General features: G+C 44.5%; 2 protein-coding genes across 2 annotated transcripts; one reads left to right on the top strand and one right to left on the bottom strand.

Annotated features, from left to right (window-relative positions):
- Nucleotides 1-14,683: 14,683 nt before the first annotated feature.
- On the top strand, nt 14,684-16,044 carry LOC147983073 (uncharacterized). Its single transcript, XM_087540632.1, has 5 exons — nt 14,684-15,235; nt 15,371-15,538; nt 15,583-15,696; nt 15,841-15,939; nt 16,000-16,044. Exons 1-5 carry the CDS (start codon nt 14,684-14,686, stop codon nt 16,042-16,044), a joined length of 978 nt encoding a protein of 325 aa, XP_087396758.1.
- A 7,184-nt stretch (nt 16,045-23,228) lies between these two features.
- Nucleotides 23,229-24,624, bottom strand: LOC147983074 (protein FAR-RED IMPAIRED RESPONSE 1-like). The gene is made up of 2 exons (XM_087540633.1): nt 24,420-24,624; nt 23,229-23,947 (listed from the first exon to the last, which is right to left on the bottom strand). The coding sequence occupies exons 1-2, from the start codon at nt 24,622-24,624 to the stop codon at nt 23,229-23,231; spliced, it is 924 nt and encodes a 307-aa protein (XP_087396759.1).
- Nucleotides 24,625-25,659: the final 1,035 nt, after the last annotated feature.

Below are 25,659 nucleotides of genomic sequence, written 5' to 3' on the forward strand. Positions count from 1 at the left end.
TGTGATGTCAGTGAGCCGATCAAAGGTGTGCTGGACATTCTCATTGTCATTTCGTTTGAAGCGGTTGAACAGATTGCGAAGGACACTGATTCTTTGATCTCTCTGGGTTGATATGCCTTCATTAACTTTGGAGAGCCAATCCTAGACCAGTTTGGATGTCTTCAAGGCACTCACACGGCCATACTGTCCTTTGGTCAGATGACCACAGATGATATTCTTGGCAGTAGAGTCCAGTTGAACGAACTTCTTGACATCAGCAGCAGTGACACCTTCTCCAGCCTTGGGAACGCCGTTTTCGACGACATACCATAGGTCGACGTCAATGGCTTCAAGATGCATGCGCATCTTATTCTTCCAGTAGGGATATTCAGTTCCATCGAAGACGGGACAAGCAGCGGAGACTTTGATTATCCCTGCAGTCGACATAGCTAAAACTCCAGGTGGTTAAACCGAATCACACAGAACAAGGGAGCACCGAGCTCTGATACCAATTAAAAGTGCGTTATATCGACTAGAGGGGGGGTGAATAGGCGATTTTTATGAAAGTCTTCAAAACGTGAGAGTTGTGAAGACAAACAGTGAAGATCATGCCTATTACTATGCAGCGGAAGTTAGATTACACTAGGCCAGCCATGGTCATGTATTCAATAGAGTGAAAGCGCAATGACAAACAGCTTCAGTGTAATAAGGATCAGGTAGGAAGAAGTTATGAAGCCGAACAGATCATACATTCATGTTGTGAAGACAAAAGATAAACCAAGCATGCAATGGCTTCACAATGAATAACTATAAGTGAAAGGAAGTGAAGATGAAACCAGTGACACGTTGAAGACAATGATTTGTTGGACCAGTTCCAGTTGCTGTGACAACTGTACGTCTGGTTGGAGCGGCTAGGTATTTAAACCAAAGGACACACAGTCCCGGACACCCAGTCAAGGACACTTAGTCCAAGACACCCAGTCCTCACTGTTTTCTCCTTGAGCTAAGGTCACACAGACCTCGCCCAATCACTCAGGTAAGTCTTCAAGGTAGACTCCCAAACCTTCACAGACTTCGTTCACTGACAATCCACAATTTCTCTTGGATGCTCAGAACGCGACGCCTAACCATCTGGAGGATGCACAGTCCTCAAGTGTAATAAGTCTTCAAATCACACAGACACGAAGACTTAAGTGATGCCCAATTTACTCTGGCTCTGGGTGGTTAGGGCTTTTCTCCTCACTGGGAATTTTTCTTTCAAAGGCTTCGAGGTGGGTTGCTCTCAAGCGACAAAAGCCGTGCACTGAAATCTGAGCAGCCAACCGTTTATGGTTGTGGGGGGTGGACTATTTATAGCCACTTGGCAACCCGACCTGATCTGTCCGAAATGACCCTGGGTCACTAAGGAACTGACACGTGTACCAACGGTCGAATTTTGAACTCACACGGCAACTTTACTTGGGCTACAAGTAAAGCTGACTTGTCTGGCTCTGGACAAGATTTTCTCTCAAAGTCTTCGCTCGAAGACATAGGATTTGAATTAGGCATCACTACAGTCATTCTGACTGGTTCTTTTGGACCCCACTTAACAGTACGGTGATTCCTATGACACTACATAAATGAAATAAAACTACGAAGGATCTAAGTCTTCGAGTTCCATAAGCTTCATAGGGAGTCTTCTCATGTCATTGACTTCAATATGAATATCTTCATAAGCCACCATTGTCTTCAATGTCTTCGTACATTTTTAGGGGTCATCTCTGGTAATAAAACTGAATCAATGAGGGACTTCTACCTGTGTTTTCCTGCAATTCTCACGAACACGTTAGTCCCTCAACTAGGTTTGTCGTCAATACTCCAAAACCAACTAGGGGTGGCACTAGATGCACTTACAATCTCCCCCTTTTTGGTGATTGATGACAAACTAGTTGAAGTTTTCAACGGGAAACATAATTTGTGAAATTGTAAAAAGAATTGTCTTCATAAGTTGCAAGGGCTCCCCCTGAAGATGTGCATATAAGTAATTTGCTTCTTGAATGCAAATGCACATGGCAGGTTGTACTTGTGGAGATCCACTTCAACTTATGACAATCCACTATGCATGTGAAAGTATATGAAGATAATGACATGCATAATGGAAAATGGACGTCTGCAGAATGAGATGAGTGCGGAATTTATCGTCGCACAACGGAGTGACAAACAGGTAGCAGACGACCATCAAGGCTAAGTGTTACAACTCAATGAAGCAAATGTAGCAAAAAAACGGGAGTTGTAAGCACGAAGCAAAATGTAGCAAAATATGAAGGCACCCGCCCATAGTGACCCGCTTGAAGACTATAACCATCATATGCTTCTCCCCCTTTTGTCAGTGATGACCAAGAAGGTTTGAAGACATAGAGGTTTCTACGCGTTCCCAGGCGCAGCAGGGTCGGTGGAGTTGTTTGGCGGCGGTGCAGACGAGCTTGGTGCAGATTCGACGCGCGTTGAAGCAGGTGGAGATGATGTCGCGTCGTCTTCTTCTTCAATAATCCGGGCAGACACGGTGGTAGCAGAAGAAGAGAACTCTGACTCTTCAAGTGATGGTGTGCTGCGCATCACCGCTCTTCTTGGAGGCGTGGAGTCAAATTTGAAGTGCTCTGTGAAGCCATCCTCATGCAGTTCAGCTTCAGGGCACATCATGGTGAGGCCCTTCCAAGTGCGGCGACAGGTCTCGTGTGTGACAAATGCATTCTTGGTTGCCAGATTTCTGATGCGATTGACGTCTTGCATGATGCTTCTCATCTGCCTCTTGAGCCAGTCGTGATGCCTATCTTGCTTTTGGTGAAGAGCCACAAGAAGCTCTCTGTCATTGAGTGCACGAGCGCGCTTCTTGGGTCTCTTTGCAGCTGTGCTGTTGGTGGCTTCAGTTGATGCAGGGGCACGTGTGGTGCCAGCCATTGGATACACTCGGGAGAGAGCTTCAACACCTTCAATATTTTGAGTGAAGCTCTGGTGTTCTGCATTCTGAAGACTTAGTGGTTGCTTGGCCGGCTCTGGATATATTGCTTCAGCAGATGTGTCCACATCTGGCAAAAATATCCTATGATTGCGGGCTGAGGGTTGATAGGAGATTGCAGAGTGAAGCTTGATCAGCCTCATAACCCAAGGAGCATAAAACTTTAATCCAAACAGTTCTGAAGCAGACGTTGCAAATTGACGGATGAAGAGATCCTGTGCATTGAAGCATTTGCCATGAAGAATGCAGAAGATGAGAGTCTTCATTGCACCATCAATTGTCGCATATCGAGAGTGTCCCTTGACTCCTCCTGCGCCCTCCTCCTTGGCCGACGCCCCCCTCCCCCTTGGCTCCTTTATATACTGAGGCAGAGGCACCCCAGAAACACACAAGTTGATCCACGTGATCTATTCCTTAGCCGTGTGCGGTGCCCCCTGCCACCATATTCCTCGATAATACTGTAGCGGAGTTTAGGCGAAGCCCTGCTGCTGTAGTTCATCAAGATTGTCACCACGCCGTCATGCTGACGGAACTCTTCCCCGACACTTTGCTGGATCGGAGTCCGGGGATCGTCATCGAGCTGAACGTGTGCTCGAACTCGGAGGTGCCATAGTTTCGGTGCTTGATCGGTTGGATCGTGAAGACGTACGACTACTTCCTCTACGTCGTGTCAGCGCTTCCGCAGTCGGTCTGCGTTGGGTATGTAGACAACACTCTCCCCTCTCGTTGCTATGCATCACATGATCTTGCGTGTGCGTAGGAAAATTTTTGAAATTACTACGAAACCCAACAGACATGATATGAGATGCATGACAACGATAACAACACACAGAGACAAAGACCAGAACTCGAGAAAATAAAATAACTTAACGCCGGAAACGGCAAGAGTTGGATTACATATTGGGTAAATCATATCCGAGGTGTTACAACACTCCACCACTACGAAAGGATCTCGTCCCAAGATCTAGGACTGAAAGAACGCCGGGTACTCAGAACGGAGGTGATCCTCGCGTTCCCAGGTAGCTTCACGGTCGGAATGGTGTGACCACTTGACTTTGAGGAATTTGATTGACTTGTTGCGAGTCTTGCGTTCAGTCTCTTCAAGAATAGCAATGGGGTGTTCACAGTAGGAGAGATCTTCTTGGAGCTCAATGTCCTCGAAGTTGACGGTGCGGTCAAGAGTCTTGAAGCACTTTCGAAGCTGAGAGACATGGAACACGTCATGCACATTTGCAAAGTTTGAAGGAAGCTCGAGTTGATAGGCGAGATTGCCTCTCTTGCTAACGATCTTGAAAGGTCCCACGTATCTGGGGGCAAGCTTCCCTTTGATACCGAAGCGACGAGTACCTTTCATAGGAGAGACACGGAGGTAAACATGATCTCCGATCTCGAAGGCCAAATCACGGTGCTTACTATCATAGTAGCTCTTCTAGCGGGATTGGGGTGCTTTGAGGTTATCTCGAATGACTTTGCACATTTCCTCTGCCTCTGTGATTAAGTCATTGCCGAGAAGCTGACGTTCACTGGTTTCAGACCAGTTGAGAGGGGTACGGCACTTCCTGCCATACCGAATTTCAAATGGGGCCTTGCCTGAACTTGCTTGAAAACTGTTGTTGTAGGAGAATTCGGCATATGGAAGACAATCCTCCCACTTCATGCCAAAGGAGATCACACAAGCCCTGAGCATATCTTCAAGAATCTAGTTGACACGCTCGACTTGACCGCTAGTTTGAGGATGGAAAGCTGTGCTGAAGCGGATGTTGGTGCCCATGGCCTTCTGAAAAGAATCCCAAAACTTGGAGGTAAAGATGCTGCCACGGTCTGAAGAGATCACTTGTGGAATACCATGCAGAGAGACAATACGAGAGGTATAGAGCTCCGCCAATTGAGCTGCAGTGATAGACTCTTTGATAGGCAGAAAGTGAGCCACTTTAGTGAGTTTGTCGATGACAAAGAATATAGCATCATTGCCACGTTTGGACTTTGGAAACCTAGTCACGAAGTCCATCTCAATGTGGTCAAACTTCCATTCTGGAATGGCAAGAGGTTGGAGGAGACCAGCTGGTCTTTGGTGTTCTGCCTTCACTCTTCTGCAGACATCACATTCATTCACGAACTGAGCAATCTCGTGCTTCATTCGAGTCCACCAATAAGCCTGCTTGAGGTCCTGATACATCTTCGTGCTCCCAGGGTGGATGGCGAGAAGAGAATTGTGAGCCTCGTTCATGATCACTTTACGAAGGTCACCTTTGGGCACAACAATACGATCCTCGAAGAAGAGAGTATCCTTGTCATCAAGGCGGTAGCACTTGTACTTGGGTTGACTCTTGGCAATCCCAATCTTCACCTTTTTCACCATAGCATCAAGAAGCTGGGCTTGGCGAATCTAGTCTTCCAAGGTAGGAGAGACTTGAAGGTTGGTGAGGAAACCTTGAGGAACAACTTGCAGATTAAGTTTGCGGAAAGCTTCACAAAGCTCGGGTTGATAAGGCTTGAGAATAAGACTGTTGCAGTAAGCCTTCCTGCTCAATGCGTCAGCAATCACATTGGCCTTGCCTGGAGTATACTCGATACTCGGATTATACTCTTGAATCATTTCGACCCATCGAGTTTGCCTGAGGTTGAGATTAGGCTGAGTGAAGATGTACTTGAGACTCTTGTGATTAGTGAAAATGTCCACTTTTCTTCCCAATAAGAGATGTCTCCAAGTCAAAAGAGCATGCACAACTGCCGCCAACTCGAGGTCATGAGTGGGGTAGTTCTTCTCATTGGGCTTCAACTGGCGAGAGGTATAAGCCACAACTTTCTTCTCTTGCATCAACACTGCACCAATACCTTGGAGAGAGGCATCACAAAAGACCTCGTATGGTTTGGATTCATCAGGCGGAGTCAGAACTGGAGCAGTGATCAATTTCTCTTTCAAAGTGTTGAAAGCAATGTCACACTCCGGAGACCAAACGTACTTGACGTGCTTCTGGAGAAGATTTGAGAGAGGCTTTGCGATCTTAGAAAAGTTTTCAACAAATCTTCGACAGTAGCTTGCGAGACCGAGGAAGCTATGGAGTTGCTTCACGTTCTGAGGTGGTTCCCAATTCACAATTGCAGACACCTTCTCAGGATTCACCGCAATGCCCTTGGCAGAGATTTTATGACCAAGATAAAGAACCTCATCGAGCCAAAATTCACACTTAGAGAACTTGGCATAGAACTGGTGTTCCCTCAGCTTATCGAGTACCAAACGCAAGTGCTTGGCATGATCTTCCTTGTTCTTCGAGAAAACCAGAATGTCGTCGAGATAGACCAAAACAAAGTCATTGGTGTAGGCGTTGAAGATGAAGTTCATCATGCGAGAGAAAGTCGGAGGAGCGTTGACGAGGCCAAAAGACATGACAGTGTATTCATATGAACCATAGCTTGTCCTGAAAGCCGTCTTGGGAATATCTTACTCACGGATTCGAATCTGATGATAACCCATACGGAGATCAAGTTTGGAGAATACTTGGGCACCTTTGAGTTGTTCGAACAGCTCGTTGATGTTGAGAAGTGGGTATTTGTTCTTGATAGTCTTCTTGTTCAATGGACGGTAATCAACACAAAGTCGGTCCGTTACATCCTTCTTCTTCACAAAAAGAACACCACAACCCCACAGAGAAGAACTAGGCCGGATGAGACCCATTCTCTCTTGAATATCGAGTTGCTTCTTCAGCTCCTTCAACTCTTCAGGTCCGAGCTTGTAAGGACGCTTGCACACTAGTTCCGTGCCAGGCTCAAGATCGATACCGAATTCAACTGGCCGGTGCGGAGGCATTCCTGGAAGCTCTTCTGGAAAGACGTCTTGATATTCGCAAACGACTGGAATCTGCGAGATAGCATCCAGTTCACCCTTCTCATTGAGAGAAAACAGACCGATTGTATTATCCCGAGCAGCAAAGACAATTACATCCTCAGACGAATGAGTCAATTGAATCTTCCTGGCTGCACAATCGAGCTGAGCCTTGTGCTTAGAAAGCCAATCCATCCCGAGAATAAGATCAATATCCGAGTTACCAAGGACCATTGGGGAAGAAAGAAACTTGTAGTCGCCCAAGGTGATAGTAACATCTGGCACCTCTAGACTTGCACTCAAACGTTTGCCAGGAGAAACGATATCCATTTGTTTACCCAAATGAGAAGAAACGAACTCATGCTTGGTAAAAAAATGGCTTTGACATGAAACAATGCGATGCACCAGTGTCAAAAAGAACTCTTGCGGGAATATCATTAACAGGAAGGTTACCCATGATGACATCTGACGAATCCTCTGCCTAAGCTGCATTCATCAAGTTGACCTTGGCGTGCTTGGGGTTATGCTTGACCACAGCTGTACTTGCCGATCTGACAGGAGGAGGAAGAGGAAGACGCCTCTGATTGAAGCACTTGTTGGCATAGTGACCCTTCTATTGGCACTTGTTGCACGTGACCTCTAAAAGCGGACGGTGATACGGAGCACTCGATCTTGGAGCTTGAGACGAAGTCTTGTTCTGAAAGCCAGGGTTGGGTGGGTGGGAAGATCCACTGCCACCTTTGCTCTTCTGCTGATACGGCTGACGGAATGGAGGAGGAGGAAGCCAATACTTCTGCTGCTTGGCCACTTGAGTAGAGGAAGAAGGAGTAGCATCTCTGACTCGCTTCTTGGAAGCATCACACCTCAGTTGAGCGGCCTCTTGCTTCAATGCCATGTTGTAGAACTCATCGTACCTCAAGGGCTCAAAGAGAACAAGAGCTAGCTGGATTTCTTCTCTGAGACCACCGCTGAACTGGTATATGATGCTCTTCTCATCAGGGATGTCCTGCTTAGCAAAGCGGGCGAGCTTCTGGAACAACTTGTTGTAGTCATAGACAGACAAAGAGCCTTGCTTCAGGTTGCGGAATTCCTCACGCTTGCTTTCAACCACGCTCTGAGGGATATGATGAGCTTTGAAATCTTAACGGAATTCATCCCAGGTAATCACACGTCCTCCTCTGGAATCCTTGTACTGCTGGAACCATTCTGCAGCTTGGTCTTTGAGTTGGAAGGAAGCGAACTTGACAAAGTCCTCAGGCCTGACATTACTGCACTCGAAATGCTTGCACAAATCCATGAGCCAATCGTCAGCATCAGTTGCCTCAACACAATTGCTGAAAGTCTTTGGCCCATTAGCAAGGAACTGGTTGAGTGTAGCAAAGTGATTCTGATTGTTGCCTTGGTTGCCTTGGTTCTCTTGATTGCGCTCTTGAAGAATTTGCATGATCAACTGCGTGTTTGCATTGGTTGCGGCCATCACAGCTTGCCATGCCTCCGGAGGAGGTGGAGGTGGTGGCGGATCCTGATTCTGATTCTGATTGGTGCTCTTAGCGGGAGCCATCCTGAAGAGGGTGACATCCGTTAGCACATTGATAGACAAATATTGAAGCTGAATCCAACGGAATGAAAATTGCAACATATAGTCTTCACATCCGAACAAAATGAACGAATGCATTCCTCTTGAAATGGTCACATATCCATAAATTGAGAAGCCACTTAGAATTTAGGTAGAGAAATAAACCAACAAGGTACGGATCAAGAATGAATACTATGTAAGAAATCCCAATCTCAAACCAAATATCCATGCAAGAAGAACTAGAGCTACAAGAATTCCCACCTATGAAACTCCCGAACCTTTCCGGTTATGCAATCAGGTGTTGGGGATACAGGGGAAGCATAATGTCTCACCCAAAACTAGCAAATCCTACATCCAGCTGTATCCATCCTTCAACACATAACCGAGAAAACTTCGAAAACCATCTACCTCAACCTTCGAAAAGCATCCGTTATACAAGTTATGGTGATACTCCCAAACTCCCGCCCCAGTACTGGGTGGCGTCGAGGTTATCTCACCAACGAACTGCATAAAAGAGATTTTCGATGTTGGCGTACTAAACTCAGGTATTCCAGAACTGCAACGATAAAATTGTGACGACAACACCTCGGAGCTCAACTCCCCGGGACACTGCCACAACCCCTAAAGACAGGAGGCACCAAGAACAATGTTCTCGTCACAAAATCATCGGAACGATTCCAAGATACCTGCGTGATCCTAAAAAAAATTTAGCGAAATTTGAGAAGAGAAGAGTCAAAACTCTACGTCAGGATGCCTTACCAGAGCGATGAGGAGACTGGGAAGTAAAAAAGAATTCCTAAACTCTCCGATATATAATTCCTAAATGACTCAAAACATTTTTCTAGACTCAACAACGGCTGCTAACAACGATTAATCAGTGGGGGCTCCTAAGGTCGGGGAAGGCTCGGATACCAACTTGTAACGCCCTCGATGCGGCTATATCTCCCACGTGTCGAGGCACGACTTAGAGACATAACCGCATTGAAAGCAATGTCGCAAGTTAGGCAATCTTCACAACATCCCATGTAATATAGATAATAAAAGGGGAGATAACATAGTTGGCTTACACTCGCCACGTCAATCAAAGTACATAAATAGCATTACAACATTCAGACACTCATGGCCCGACTACGGCGCCAAAATAAAAGATAAACCCAACATGCGACACGGTCCCGATCGTCCCAACTGGGCACCACTACTGATCATCAGGGAAAGACACGTAGTAATGTTGAGAGTCCTCGTCGAACTCCCACTTGAGCTCAAGCGCGTCATCTGGAGCGGAATCATCAGGCCCTGAATCTGGTTTAATAGTAATCTGTGAGCCACAGGGACTCAGCAATCTCGCACCCTCGCGATCAAGACTATTTAAGCTTAATAGGTAAGGCAAGGGAAAATATGTGGATCTGCAGCAAGCGACTAGCATATATGGTGGCTAACCTATTTGCAAAAGAGAGCGGGAAGAGAAGGCAAAGCGCGATCGAATAACTAGAGAGCAATCCTGCGGCAAGCATTACTCCAACACTGTGTCCACTTCCCGAACTCCGCCGAGAAGAGGCCATCACGGTAACTCACACAGTTGATTCATTTTAATTAAGTTAAGGTTCAAGTTATCTACAACCGGACATTAACAAATTCCCATCTGCCCATAACCGCGGGCACGGCTTTCAAAAGTTCAAATCCCTGCAGGGGAGTCCCAACTTAGCCCATGACAAGCTCTCACGGTCAACGAAGGAATAGACCTCCTCCCGAGAAGTTTCGATCAGACTCGGTATCCCGGTTCTTCAAGACACTTCGACAAGTTAAAACAAATCCAGCAACACCGCCCGAATGTGCCGACAAATCCTGATAGGAGCTGCACATATCTCGTTCTCAGGGCACACTCAGATAGGTCAAGCTACGAGTAAAACCAACCCACGAGTTTCCCCGAGGTGGCCCTGCAGGCTGCCTGGTTCGGACCAACACTCAGAGGAGCACTGGCCCGGGGGGTTTAATAAGATGACCCTCGGGCTCCGGAAACCCAAGGGAAAAAGAGGCTAGGTGGCAAATGGTAAAACCAAGGTTGGGCATTGCTAGACAAGCTTTAATCAAGGAGAACTATCAAGGGGTTCCCATTATAACCCAACCGCGTAAGGAACGCAAAATCCGGGAACATAACACCGATATGACGGAAACTAGGGTGGCAAGAGTGGAACAAAACACTAGGCGAGAGGCCGAGCCTTCCACCCTTTACCAAGTATATAGATGCATTAAGATAACATGGCAATATAATGATATCCCAATAAGTAAATAATGTTCCAACAAGGAACGGTCTCCAATCTTCACCTGCAACTAGCAACGCTATAAGAGGGGCTGAGCAAAGCGATAACATAGCCAATCAACGGTTTGCTAGGACATGGGGGGTTAGAGGTTTGACATGGAAACTTGGGAGGCTTGAAAGCAAGTGGTAGGCATCGTAGCATGGCATAGCAAAAGAGCGAGCATCTAGCAAAGCAAAGATAGTAGTGATTTCGAGGGTATGATCATCTTGCCTGCAAAGTTGTCAGAGTTGACTGGATCCTCGAAAGCAAACTCAACGGGCTCCTCGTTAGCGAACTCGTCTCCCGGCTCTACACAAACAAGACAAACAAGCAACAAGGACACAATCAACCACGTGCAAACTCAAACAACATGATGCAAAGATGTTATAATATGCGGGATGCAATATGTGATGCATATGCAAGATTTGACAAGGAACGAATGAACCTGGCCTCAACTTGGAAAACCAAGTGTGCCACTGGAAAGATGAGATGAAATCGCTTGAAAACGATATAAAGATCACCGGAATCGGAGTTACGGTTTGGAAATGGCAAGCGATTCAAATATGACCACGTTCTGCGATTTACAGCAAGTAGCCATCTAAATGCAACAAGATGAACATGCTACACCACTCAAACATGGCAACAAAATACATGGCAGGGATCCATTCATGATGCTTAACAAAAGACTAGCATTGAGCTACGGCCAATTCATCCATTAACAGGTTCAAACAAGCATGGCAAAAATGCATTTGGTAAACAGATCTCAGACTTAGTGAAATTACCACTTGTCTGGAATTTCAGATCAGATAGCACTTTTCGGAGCATGAAAACAATATGCTATAGGACCTGAACATGGCAAAGTAATGCATGGCATGGAGCTACTCAAAGAGCTTAACAAAAGTCCCTTAGTGACCTTGAGCCAAAAGGGATCAGAAAATACATTTGCAAGCATGTGAACATGGCAAAAACATAATCAGTTCACAGACTTAGTGAAAACTGGAGCATGCTGAAACAGATATCAAGTAGGCATGTTTACGAGCTCGATGCACTCACTAAAGAGCAAGTCATGACAAGCTAAGCATACACCCATCAAGAATACACAAAATACAAGCTAGACATGGCAAGAACAATAACATAGCATGCACGGATCAACTACAACATCCTCGGCAAAATTGCTAACAAGTAGACAATCTGCCCAGATTCACGAAATAGCAAAAGTAGAGCTCGATTGACTCGAGCTAGGGTGCTCCATAAATGCAAACAAAAACATGGATGGATAGAGCACTACAAGATTAACAAAACATCCTTAATGGTCATCCTCAAAAGAGGCACGGATCACTAGGAAACAACATGAACATATGGCCTAATGAGATAAACAGATCAAGGACTTAGTGGAAATGCTAAGTCCCTGAAATCAGCATTAACGAATGCTCCACTTTGCAAGCGTGTGCTAGTCACCACACACATCACAAAAATACATGGGTTGCACCTCTGGATAGATGGCAAAACATATAACAAAACACATGTAGAGCTCATGGGCATATCATGCACACAATAATCATGGCAAAAATGACAAATATCTAATTGGAGTAGCAGATCTGACAATTATCTCAAATAGCACTCTTCTAACAACATTTCGGGCATCAAGATGAACTCAAATGAAAATGATGCAATGAGATGAAATGATGTACTCTCTGAGACGAACATTGTTATATGCTATATGCCCAAAACGGAGCTACGGATGCAAAGTTATAGCATGATGAACATGGGCATATGGATCTGAGAATTTGAGGACTTAGAAGAAAATTCCACCTCGCGGGTTAGGGTTTACTGTAGCTGGCGCACGCCCGACCCAATGCGGCGACGGATCTCGCCGGAGGAGCTGCGCGAGGTCGCCGGAGGGGTCGTGGTGGCCGGATCCGGGCAGGGGAAGGCGAGGGCGAGGCGGCGGAGATGGGCGCCGGCGATGGGACTCCGGGCGGCGAGGCGTGGCGCGGCTGACGAGGTCCGGGCGGCGGCCGGCAATGGCGCCGCGGTGGGCGGGCGCGTCGAACGGCGCCGGGCGCGGGGAAGAGGCGGCGAGTGGTGGCGCGGGGAGGCCCGCGGGGGCCGGCGATGGGCCGAGCGGGCCCGCGCCGAGTCGGCGGCGATGTGGTCTCCGCGGGGACACGTCGCGATGGCTGACTGGTTGGCGGCGGCGGGCAGACGCGTCCGGCTCCGTTTTTTTTAGGGTTTGGACGGGGGAGATCCGGATTTTGAGGAGGGGTCTATATATAGAGGTAGAGGGAGCTAGGAGAGTCCAAATGAGGTGCGGTTTCGGCCACGCGATCGTGATCAAACGCTCTAGATGATGGAGAGGGTTTTGGTGGGTTTGGGGCCAACTTGGAGGGGTGTTGGGCTGCAACACACACGAGGCCTTTTCGGTCCCTCGGTTAACCGTTGGAGCATCAAACGAAGTCCAAATGGTACGAAACTTGACAGGCGGTCTACGGTAGTAAATCATGGCCGCTTGGAAAGTCTCGGTCCAATCCGGAAATGTTAAATCCCCACACACGAAAGAAAGGTAGAAATGACCACCGGAGGAGAACGAAGCGCCGGAATGCAAAACGGACAACGGGGAAAATGCTCGAATGCATGAGACGAACACGTATGCAAATGCAATGCACATGATGACATGATATGAGATGCATGACAACGATAAAAACACACGGAGACAAAGACCCGAACCCGAGAAAATAAAATAACTTAACGCCGGAAACGGCAAGAGTTGGATTACATATTGGGTAAATCATATCCGGGGTGTTACATGGGAGGTGCGAGCGAGCGTGCGAGAGTCCAGCGCGCGGGAACTGGCGCAGCAAATAAGCGGCACGCGATTGCATTTTGGCCCGCGCGCTGGACTACGTATGCCGCACGCGCGGTTTTAGCGCGCCCGCTGGAGCAACTATTCCGGTTGCGCGTGCGCTAAAAGGGGGGATTTTGCGGCGTGGCGCTTGTTTGGCGCGCCTATTGGAGATGCTCTAAAGGCCCTTACGAACCGGTGATACATCCCGGTTTTGCACTAGTGTGTTTTGCTCTGCCGGTGTGTTCCCGCCGTTGATTTTTGGTGCTCGGAGGCTCCGAATCCGGTCGGGGTGTTGTTCCCATTAGGTTAGATTAGGTTAGTGTAGGTCGGCTTCTAGTTCCTGAATCGGCGGTGAGGAGCGCATCCCCCCCATCCGCCCCCGCTCTGTCTTCCTGCTGCTCCGCCGGCATGTTTCACCGTTGATTTTTGGTGCTGATTTGGTCGGTGGGTGGGTGGTGTATAGGTTTTCGTGGCGGACCGCAGGTTTAATTTTCCATGGATTTTGTTCCCACGGGTTTCCGTTCTGTTGACATTTGTTGTTGTGGATTATGATGTGCAGTAGTGTATGTGTATTTTGAATAGCAACCCATGAAATTTTCCCACTAGATGCCCTTGTGTTGGATATATGTAGCGTATGTGTTTTTTGAACATCAACCCTAACATTTGTTGTTGTTGATTATGGTCATGCCGGTAAACTTCGATTATCAGTGTTGTTGTGCTATTAATTATCAGGATCATGGTATTGTACTTACCAGTGTCATTGTGCCTAACTTACCAGTAGCCCAACTGTTCTGTATTGACCAGTTTTTGTACGTGCTATTAATTATCATGACCGTGGGATTATACTTACCAGTGACAATGTGCCCAAATTACCAGTAGTGTAACAGTGATGTTTTTCACCAGTGATGATATATGTGCATACAATTTCAGTGGTTGGTATTTTTTTGTACCTACCAGTGTGACTGTGTTTGAGTTACCGTGTGAACATTTCTAGGTTTATCATCAGTTAGCATGTTGATTATGTGCTTAACGGCAGCACCTTGGCCGATTTATCCTGTGTTCATTGCTTTATTTACCATGTTCATTGTATTTGTATGTTGTTGTAAATGGTTTCATTCCAATGTTCAGTGCTTTATTGTGCTCTTCGTTCCTACGTGTCAGGGACACAATGCCGAGGAAGCGCGAAGGAGATGGTGATGGAATCGATGAGGTTCCTTCGAAAAAGGCTAAACGCCCTCCTCCGCGGAACAGAGCCTCACCCAGTTCGCTTCTTCTAGCATGCAACGACATGAATGATGACAGGAAGGCTTTCATTGATGATATGGATTTCACAAGTCTTCGGAATATCCAGTGTGACCATCTTTTTAACAATCTCAGTGTGTGTCTTGCTGATCTGTACGACCCCAATTCCCGTGAGGTGGTCGTACCAGGGCGAGGCAGGCTTCCGGTTAATGAGGAATGCATGCATCGTGTTATGGGTGTGCCGTGTGGAGGGAAGGATGTCCCTTACAACCTCCCTACTGAAGCTGATATTGAGTTAGGGCTTGAGTTGTTTGGCAAGCTTGGATATGCCCCTAAAATGACTGATCTTGTTGATCTCATAAAGGGTTCTGAAAATGTTGATGATACTTTCAAGCGTATGCGGCTTTTGCTTGTGGGGAATACAATCACTGCCCCGACCACCTCCAACAAAGTTAGCCCCAGATGGTATGCTGTGCTAGTAAGTTATTATGTAATTCTGTCATTTTCTTTCTTGTGTGCCTGATAACTTTAATGTATGTCAGTGTGGTAACTTCCATAGTTTTTTGTGGTCCATTTGGTGAACTTTAGTTTCTTTTTTGTTTTCAACTTGCAGCGTGACATCGATGGTATTAAAAATCTCAATTGGTCCAAATTTATTGCTGATGAACTACACAAGGCGCTGCTGAAATGCAAGCCTACCAGGGGTTGCCTTCTCTTCTATAATGTAAGTGACGATGCTTTCCTCTTACCTTCTCTTTTGTCATTTGTCATTTTGTGTCTGGTTTTTGTTCGTGTTTACCATGACGCTTGTATTTTTCTTATCAGCTACTGTGCATTCATGCGATTGATGTTTCTGGACTCGGCATCATATTGCATGATGGTCCTTTTCCCATCAATGTCTGGACGAAGAAGATGATAACTCTTGTCCTCAACAAGGATGTTTAGGCTGACAAAGTGTCTTTCGGGAAACTACCGGTAATCTATATCTATGTTTTTCAGTTCACACACTGCTTTGTAACTGCATTTTCTTTTCATTGTTTTTGGTTGTTACTTATCTGACTTGTCACTACATTTTTTTTCCAGTTGAAGCCTGAGTTTGGCATGAATTTCTGTTTGTTTGGTAGCCTGGAAGGTCTTGACAAGTTTATGCGTGTTCATACTGCCCCAAGCTGCAGTCAGGAGGTGAGCATGTAACCTCGTTTTTTGTTGTTTTTTTTTTTGCTATTCTACATTTTTTCATAGGCTGATAACTTATTTGTTGCACTCATTGTGGTGACCCTCTTTTGATGTCAACTTGACACTCTTTACTAACTTGTTTGTTTCCAATGTGTCATATCCTCTATAAAGGATAATAATTATGTTGCAACCATGTGATAATTCTTAGTGTAATGCCTTGATAACTTTGTTGCATTCATGTGATAACTTGAAATCATGATAACTTTGGTTGCATTCCTGTGATGATTCTTTTTTTCTAAAGCCTTAGATAACTTAAGTTTTTTGCTGATATCTAACTGTGTTATTTTAGCTTTCTCGTATATTGATCTTCGTTTTCATGGTGACTGAATGTTTGTTAAATCATGAATACATTCATGTGTTTACTGCAACGATACCACACATTTGTTTGGTATTGTTCATGTGTGTGCTTTTTGTGAACTCATGATAACTTTTGTTGCATTTTGGTGATAACTTATTATTTATTTTTATTTTTTACATTTTTTTGTTGAATAGAAATTTGCCAAATCAACTCAGATAGTTGCTCGGTTCACGTCCGCCATGGCTGGCATACTAGGCAATCTTGTGCAAATTTACCGCTTTGGATGATGAGGGCCATTCAGATGCATCCCGTCAGCTAGACGCTGGATTGAATGTTCTTTCTTCTGCTGCCCGTGCGATGGCAAGGACCACGTGCTCATCGCAAGGCAGGCAGCCAGAAAGCCCTGGAAAGAATGTTGCTGAAGATTCTGACAGTGATGACGAGTACCACGGAGGCAATGATGCTGAGTCTGATGCTGACTCCGATGATGATGACGATTTTGATGATATGGATTATCGAGTTGTTCATCGTCGCCGTAATGATCCTTTTGTTGCTTCAGGCAGTGGTACCGCGAATGTAGATATGGGCAGTTGTCCAGCTGGTGATGACACCACACATCTGGATGATGCAACTGTCAAAGCTCACGATGACACAGGACCAGATGTTGAAGACACGCCTGTCCGCCCTGTCGATGAGAACCTCAATGAGTCTCAGATCTTGCTCACTGGCACCTCTCATGCAGCATCAGTCGGATTAGGTGATGGAGGGCTTAGCCAGCAAGGTCTGACAAACACTCAAGCCGAGGCGGGCATTGAATCTTCTGTCAAGCGGTGTGGTTCTCAGCTTCTGAAAAATTTGGCTTACCAGAGGCGCAAGAAACTAAGGCTACCATCACCCCCCCCCCCCCCCCCCCGTTCAGCTTCACCAACTGTGCCGCTCCGTCCAACTTCACCAATTGCACTGTCAGCAGCTGAAATTCATTTAGCTGTGAAGAAAGTTGTGGTCCAGGAGCTTGGTATACGTGTGGCTGAAAAGGGAACCGGTGTCGCCGTCCCACTATCCACCATGCGGAAGGAGGCCCCACGCAGGTGAATATTTTTTTATGGTCTTTTTTATTAATGATGTGCCTAATACAACATGGTAAATCCAGTTGTTTTAGTATGGTAGTTTGGGTAATTTCATGCTGATAACTAACTTGCTCATATTTCCCTTGCAGGGCACCTGGCAAACAATCTGCTGCTGCTAAGGATTCAGAGATTGCACCAGTAAAAATGTATTCACATTCTTACTTTCGTTTATGTTCAGTAGTTCTTTCCTGTTTTTCTATAATATTTTCATGTGCACTGAAACTATAGTTATGTTTTGCACCTACCAACATGCTGGTTATTTTGTTCTTCTTGTCTGATAACTTATTTTGATGAACATCAAATATGCCCCCCTAATAATTTAGAGTTACCAACCTTGGTAACTGTTTGTGCTTGTAACATTTGGTTATTATTTTTTCATGCAGTGCACCTATGAAACAAGTTGCTGCTGCTAAGGGTTCACCAAGTGTATCAGGAAAAAGGTGTTTACATATCTTTCTTGTTTGCAGTTATACAAAACAAATTGGTGGTTGTTTTGTTCATATCATTTGATAACTTTATTATTTCTAGTCCTTGATAACTTTGTAATTTTTTCCTTGGATGTTAGTTACACCTGAAGAATGTGACATCTTTTTTTGTTTGTAACATGTGGTAACTTAGGTTTAACAACATGTGTAATCTCACTACTACTATTGTGTAGCCATATTTCAGTCATTCAAAAGATAAATCCGCCGTGAAAAAGGTGAAATTCGCCAAGACCAGATCCTCTCCACGACTAAGGGCAACATTGTCGCAGACAACATCATCGGAGACAACAAAAGTCATCCAACTTGATGAATCTCCCACGGCGACATCTTCGTCTCATAAAGCAGCAGAAGTTAGCAAGGGTGCATCTAATGCTGTTGCGGTGACATTAGCTGGTGTTTCTGATGACCATGTAGATCAGCTTGCTGCAGCGGCAACTGTTACTACTGTTGTTGAAGATATTGCCAGTGTGGCTGAGGCTGTTGAATGTGAAAATGAAGTCACTGCCAATGTAGGGCATGATGAAGGTGAAGGTATTTATGTCTCCCATCACCTTTTTTTCTTGTATGTAATGATGATTTATGTTGACGATGTGTTAACTCTTTTTCCGCTGTAGCCGTTCATGTCATTGAAGAAGTTGTGGGAGGTACCCTAGTCAATATGCCTATTGATATGGCTACAGCTAGAGGTCAAGAGAATGATGCCCAGAATCCTGCGGCCACAGGTTGGTAACTTCACTTTATTCTGTTGATAAATTGTCTGTTTAAGCCATGATAACTCAAGTTAATGTTCTGACATTAACAAATACAATGTCCACTACATGTTTTCTTGATGCATTTTTTCCATTTTTCTGTGTTACTTTTGGTGTTTGTTGCACTAGCTGACCCTGTGTTGGAGTCGAGAACCCCTAGAGTTGTAGAATACGATGGTAATTTTACGCCACCTAGCTGCTCTCTTGGGCTTGATGCCATCTTTGGTGCGAGTCCACAAGTGCCACCATCTACTGAAGCAACTCCAATGGCTCAAGCTGCACCAGCATTGGCTCAAGTACCCCCTGCAGCACCAGAAGCATCCGTGGCGCCGCCATCGGCTCAAGTTCCACCTGCAGCACCAGAAGCATCGGCGGCGGCGCCATCTGCTCAAGTTCCACCTCCAGCACCAGAAGCATTGGCGCCAGAGGGATCGGATCAAGTTCCACTTGCAGCACCAGAAGCACCTGCGGCGGCTCCATTGGCTCAAGTACCACCTGCAGCACCAGCTACTGGTCGTGTCGCCGTTCTAGGGCTTGCATCTCCTGTTGCTGCTGGCTCCAAGGGCAAGACAGTGGTGAAAGTTACCAATGCGCAACCGGTTGCTTGGGCTTTGCCACCCAACTCTGGTAAGTGAAGACATTGCATCTTCTCTTTTTGCAACGAGAGTGATGGATTGACATATGGTAGTGTACATCTTTTGTTTGTGGTTTGGTGTTCTCCCGTTATTTATGTGTTTGGAATTTGCTATGCTTTCGTGTGTATGGATGAATGTAATACTACTTCTATGCTTTATGTGATGTAAATGAACATCTATGCTTTCAGTACTCGGACTATATATTTTTGTTGTGTTGCCTACAATATTTTGTACGACGCTAGCATAGATGACAACTCCAACCTCTTTCCCCCTGGTAACTTTGTCAGATTTGAAAGCTGATGTTATCCATTACTAACTTTTATCCGTTAGCGTGATACATACATCTCGTATCGTTGCCTTTTTATTTTCCTTAATTTGTTGTCATGCTTACAAAACATTACTGCACTGGGTAGTAGCAGGTGTGTACTCTTATTCATCTGAAATTTGTTATTATTCCCTCATTTTTTAATTACCCTGGTAAGTCTATTTGACACTATCTTGGTAACTCAAATGTTCAAATCCTGATAATTTATGAACCATTGACATGATAACTCCAACCACATTTTCATTCTTTACCAATTCTGGGCTATACAAATCTTTTTGGTCTTCTTTTTAATACATGTTTTGATGTTATCACACCTGTTCCTCATTATTCACCAGTGCTATCTATTCTGTTCTTCAAAAATCCCATACCAGTGTGCTGGTAATCCACACTCACATCACATGGTATTTTCTATAATGTGGGCCTGATAACTTATTGTATATTGTCTCAACTTTTAATACTTGTTTCTTTTCAATATACTATCTTGTTTATTACTACTGTTCTTGTCCTCATCGCTCTTTTTTTATGTAACACCGGAAGGTGGTCGTGTGCAAGTGTATGATGTCGAGATTGACGATGATGAGGTTCTCATGTGGTGGGAAGAATTTGAACATGACAATCCAGCACTAAAAGGGAAATCTAATGTTCGAATAGGTGATTTTTTTCTGCTCCATGAACATTGCTACCCTTGCACAAACCCCTTTCTTTGTTTTTCAACTATGGACCACCACTTGATAATTAAAACCTGTGGCAGTTGATAAGTTATAACCCACCAATTTGATAATTCTTTCATCCTTCTGCTGATAATCATGTCTTCAATGTTTTTTTGACTTTTTGCTTTACTCATGTCCTTGTTACATTATACATCTTAGTTATGTTTTTTTGATTTTACCAGACAACCCTCAAAGTCCAACATTTGTTACACCAGAGTTACCACCTTGCACAGAAAATTTAGTACGGAGTTCAACCACTAAATCCTTTATTCGGAAAGTTAGGGTCACCCACCCGTCCAAATACCTGCTCCCGCCTTTTGCTGCCCTCACACAGACCGAGGAGGAAGAGTTTGTTTACAATGAAGTTATCAAACATACTACTGATTCTAACTCCAAAATTAAAGAGTATGTTTCCATCCTTTGCTCATTTTTTAAACATAAATCATTATTTGTGTGCCATTTTTTAAAATGTATTTTTTAATTTTTTTTGTATTTGTAGTGTTAGGGTCATCGACATTGATGGTAGGTGGGTCACCCTCGGTGAGCTTGCCAATTGTGTGAAGGGAGTTGGGAAATTATCAACCAGCATTGCTGAGTTACATGTTCGCATTCTCCAGTATAAGGAAACGCCAAACAGTCTCATCTTCCCTTGGCTGCTATCTGTGTATCTGTTGATAGGAGACTTCAAATGCAAGTGTGTATTGAAGCATTTCCGACGGGACCAGTACATTCTTAGTCACCAGGATCAGGTATGTTATGTTTGCTGTATATGGTATGTTATGTTTGCTTGCCCTGGTAAATCTGCAATTAGAGTCTTGGTAACATCATGTTAATATTTAGTACTTTTATCTTTTTACCCTGACATTGTTTGTTATTCATGTCATGATAAGCTCTATCCTGCACACTGGCAACTCTGACCTTTATGCCCTCATAGTTTTTTTCTAGTTGCCTCCCATGTGAATTTCATGACCATTTGTTATCTTGGTAATTTTGTTTCTTTCTCTCCTTCCATGCTTACTGCCTTTTAATTTTTTGCAGCTGATATTCCCTGCTTTGCAAAAGTTGGGCCTTGGTCCAAATGACGGGCATTGGTATGTGTTGTCACTAAATCTCAGGGCGAAGCGGTTCGAAGTTCTAGATTCATTGCATGAACAAGATAGTCCTTCTCTTCTCAAGCATACGACAAGATACATGAATGCTATAAAGAAGGCTTGGTTGATAAATTACAAGGACTCGCATAAGCAGATTCAGGACTATGAATTGTGTACATTGATGTGTTGAAACGGGATAATGGGTTAGTTGTGGATTATTCACTCTCTTTTTAACACCCCACTATATGTTCTTATCCCTGTTTATTGACCCGGTCGCAAACTCCAATTAAACTGATTGTGTGTTGTTTTTTTCATCACAAATGTTTCAGCATTGATTGTGGATTTTTTTGCCTGCACGTACCTTGAGGTCTGAGATGGCAAAAATGTTCCGGCCTTAACTAAAGATCAAATTCCAACTCTCCGGGAAATTTTGAAATTGAGGTGGTTAGATCATGATCAAAACAAATGCAAGCAGTGGTGTTATCATCTGTTTGGCAGTGGGTGATGAGGTGATATTTTTTTTACAACAGTTTGTTAACTTCTACCAAAATGTGCTGATAACTTTTTTTCATGAATCTGTCATGACAATGTCACGGAGCAAAGTGTTGACATGCTATTTTACTATAGTACACACAGTCCAAAGTCACTGACCAGATGATAAATTCACTGTTGTGATTATAATTTGTATCACATTTGATTTGATAACTGCAATCATCTTCTGGTTGAAGACCAAGATTACTTGATTCTAATTTTTAGAAGGGCAAGCAGGCCTCATTTTTTGTTCATAAGTAATACAATGCAGTGCTAGTAGCCTTCAAGAAATGTAGATATAAAAATTTTGGATTTACAAATCTATGTCAATTCCATCATACATTGCTGGTAACTGGCATAATAGGGTACTGATAGCTTGCATAATAGGGTACTGATAACTGGCATAATAGGGTACTGATACATTGCTGGTAACTGGCATAATAGGGTACTGATACATTGCTGGTAACTGACATAATAGGGTACTGATAGCTTGCATAAAATATAAACTATACACTTTTTTGCATTACAAAGCCATGATACAACGCTAATAACTGGAATGTTATGGGGCTTGTAACTTGCACATTATGGTCCATGAAATGAATGTAGCCACCATCTTCCCTTTTAATAGCACCTTCTTCATTTATCTTGCTAGGGGAGATTTGCATTTGCGTTTGTCATGGTCCATACTCCCGCACACACCACATTTCCTTTTTGGCTTGGGTTTTGCAATCTCAAAACCTGACTGCTTTCTTTTTGACTTTGGCCGCCCCTTCGTTGTAGTCTTGGGAGGGTCTAGTATCAACTTTGTGTTTGAGGACGGAACTGCATCATGATGTGGGGGCTGTATGATAAAAGCATGATTGTTTTTGCTAGCATGTATCGTCACACGCACACTTTCTTGCTGTGTGGCAGGGTTACCCTGTCGCTACACATTAGTAGCACTTTCTTGTTGTGTGGCGGGGTTCTCCTGTCGCTGCACATTAGTGGCACTTGTTTGCTGTGTAGCTGGGTTCTCCGGATGTCTTGCATCAGGGGCGTTTTGGTGCTGTGTGACGGAGTTGTCTTCATTCACCCGCCCCATAGGTATGGAACAGGGATCCGGCTGTCCTTGAAATGATCCTTTTGCTTCTTCCTTTTCTTTCTTGCTTTTTTAAGTTGATTGTTCTTCAGGGTTTCAAGCTCCTCCTTGAAATTATACAGGTGTTTTCTTGCCAATCTTGCCCCGTCATCTGTTAGGCAAGCTTCTTTGGCTGATGCCTTAAATTCTTTAAGAATTGACGTGTATCACATGACGCTTTTCCCCTCCTCTAGCATCGACTTCTTAACTGTTGGCTGTTCCAAATCAGGTTGAATAGGATCCTCCTCTGGATCCCAGGTCCACCTCTTTAGGATGTACTTCTCAGGTATCTCGTATACCCCAATTTGGTCCATGACTCGTAATACGTGTGCGCACAGTAGCCCGTCACGATCAAACTTGCAACAAGTACATGAGTATGTCTCTTCATCCATGTTTGCTTGCACATGGTAGTCCCTGTCTCCATATTTTGGTACTATCCCCCGCACTGAGCTGACCTTGAAAGTACCATCATCCAATGCGTCGCATCTGTAGGCTGATTTCACCTTCATCTCCACCTGGAACTTGCAAAACAAGTTATGTGTGTACAGCCCCCGCACCTGCATCTCCAGCAGGTTCATCGAGTACATTTCGGTTTCTTTGTACACTGTTTCCAACTGCTCTTTTGACATGCTAGCCATCACCTTATCCTGTATCGCAGTGTATTGTCGTGCGAATTCGACCAGTGAGTTGTTTGGGTTGACATACTTCTTGAGCACAGAGTTAAAACTCTCGCTTCTTGCCGTGGTCTGCACGAACGGGAAAAAATCATGCATATAGTATACTGGGGCCCAGCACTTCCTGTTCTCCCACAGCCATTGGAAATGCTCGTTGTCGGTCTGGCCATATGCTTCCATCATCACCCACCACTTGTGCTCAAACTCCTGAACTGCATTCATAACATAAACATGGTAACATCAAGTATTGAAGGATGGTAACATTGGTTCAAACATATTGGTAACTAGGAACACCACTGTTGTTGATAAATCTGTCACACGCACCTGGTTACTTTAGTTCAAGCATCATGGTAAGTACTTTGCACACAGGATGATTTTTTTTCCACAGCGAATACCACTCTGTGTGTAGTACAAGCAACATTTTTAACTAGCAACAAGAAAGATATTCCTATCAATCAGCACTAGCTGGTGATTGAAAATTTTTGTTGTAACTTGTGGGGTGAACAACTGAATTGTGTTCAACAAACATGAACATGATAGGGGTAGTACAGAAAATAATTAATGTAGGAAATTTTGTTATAATCCTCTGGTAACTTGTCACCTTATTACATGGCAACTGTTGATATCATGCATGTAAACCCATTTCTTTGTGTTTTAAGTTAGTGAGGGTGGGAAGTAAAATACCAGTCAGGCTGTTGTCAACACAATCCTTGAATGCATTGTTTAGTGGCTCATCGTCAGCCATCAGCTTCCCAAGCTTCTCCTGTGCTTTTTGCATTATATGACAACGGCAATTCCTGTGTACTATCCCAATGAACACCTCATCAATAGCACTCCTCATTGCAAAATCTTGATCCGTTATTATGTTCTTTGGCGCAATTCCACCCATTGCATGCAAGAATGCATTAAACAGCCACACAAAGTTACCAGATAGTTCGTTTCGAACAAACCCACAACCAAACTGGATTGACTGCCCATGGTTATTAATGCCAATGAAGGGCGCACAGGGCATTTTGTACATGTTTGTCATGTATGTTGTGTCAAATGAGATGACATCATTGTATCTAGCATATGCCCTGCGTGACGCACCATCCATCTAGAACAAATTTTCCACTCTGTCCTCATCATCAAGCTTAATTCTCCAATAGAAATCTGGATCTTGTGCCTTCGTATCTTGGAAGTATGAGATTGTGCTCCCCACATCAGCATGGCGGTACTCCATCCAAAATTTAGCTCGCTGGTTTGCGATGTCCTTTGTTGTGTATGATACATCTTTAGGATTCCCGTAGAACCATGACATTAGTTGCATCTGTCTTGCTGTCTCTATGTTGCATCCGTGCAATATCTTCAAGAAGTCCTGCTCATCTCTTGGAATGTTCCTATGTGATGATAGGAACTTTGTCAAGGACGGCTTTCTTATTAGAGGGTGGTTGTGGTCATCGTTGAAGCGTTTGACTCTCCACCACGCATCCGTGTGGGTGATGTAAAGGTGGGCCGGACATCCCGACCTCACAACCTTCCCTCTTTTCCTCTTCTTCACGATGCCTTTTGGGTCCTGCACATCCTCTGTCTCCTCCTTGTTTGTTTTTGGCTTGCCGTATTTTCCACAAACCAAGAGGACTCTGCTTACAGTATTGTCTTTAATTGTTTTCTGTATTCCAGTCTCATTCCAAACCCATGTCTGAGTGCATATTGCTTGTAGTGATCATAAGCTTCCTCAAAAGTATCAAACTTCATAGTTTCATCAGGAGGCTCCGGTGTGGAGTATGCCTCGGTGTTTTTGTCTCCCTGTTCAGCATTCTCTCCTCCTGTTTCTAGACTCGCTGGCTCGCTGACTGAATGATCAAAGAAGCTTTCTCTCCCCCCTATGCTGCTAATAGTCGGTTCTTTGTTTGTCTCTCGGACCATCGGGTTGCTTCTAGAT

The sequence above is a fragment of the Triticum urartu genome, chromosome 2A, assembly GCF_056163025.1.
Source record: "Triticum urartu cultivar PI428250 chromosome 2A, HENAU_Tu73, whole genome shotgun sequence".
Classification (NCBI taxonomy): Eukaryota; Viridiplantae; Streptophyta; class Magnoliopsida; order Poales; family Poaceae; genus Triticum; species Triticum urartu.

Excerpts from the sequence above, each read along its gene's own strand:
- LOC147983073 (XM_087540632.1), top strand. The coding sequence starts at position 14,684 with ATGCCGAGGAAGCGCGAAGGAGATGGTGATGGAATCGATGAGGTTCCT. Across the intron at positions 15,697-15,840 it reads CTCTTGTCCTCAACAAGGAT|TTGAAGCCTGAGTTTGGCAT; the intron begins GTTTAGGCTGAC and ends TTTTTTTTCCAG. Across the intron at positions 15,940-15,999 it reads CCCCAAGCTGCAGTCAGGAG|GCTGATAACTTATTTGTTGC; the intron begins GTGAGCATGTAA and ends ATTTTTTCATAG.
- LOC147983074 (XM_087540633.1), bottom strand. The coding sequence starts at position 24,624 with ATGGGTGGAATTGCGCCAAAGAACATAATAACGGATCAAGATTTTGCA. Across the intron at positions 23,948-24,419 it reads TGTTGACAACAGCCTGACTG|TTCAGGAGTTTGAGCACAAG; the intron begins GTATTTTACTTC and ends TTATGAATGCAG.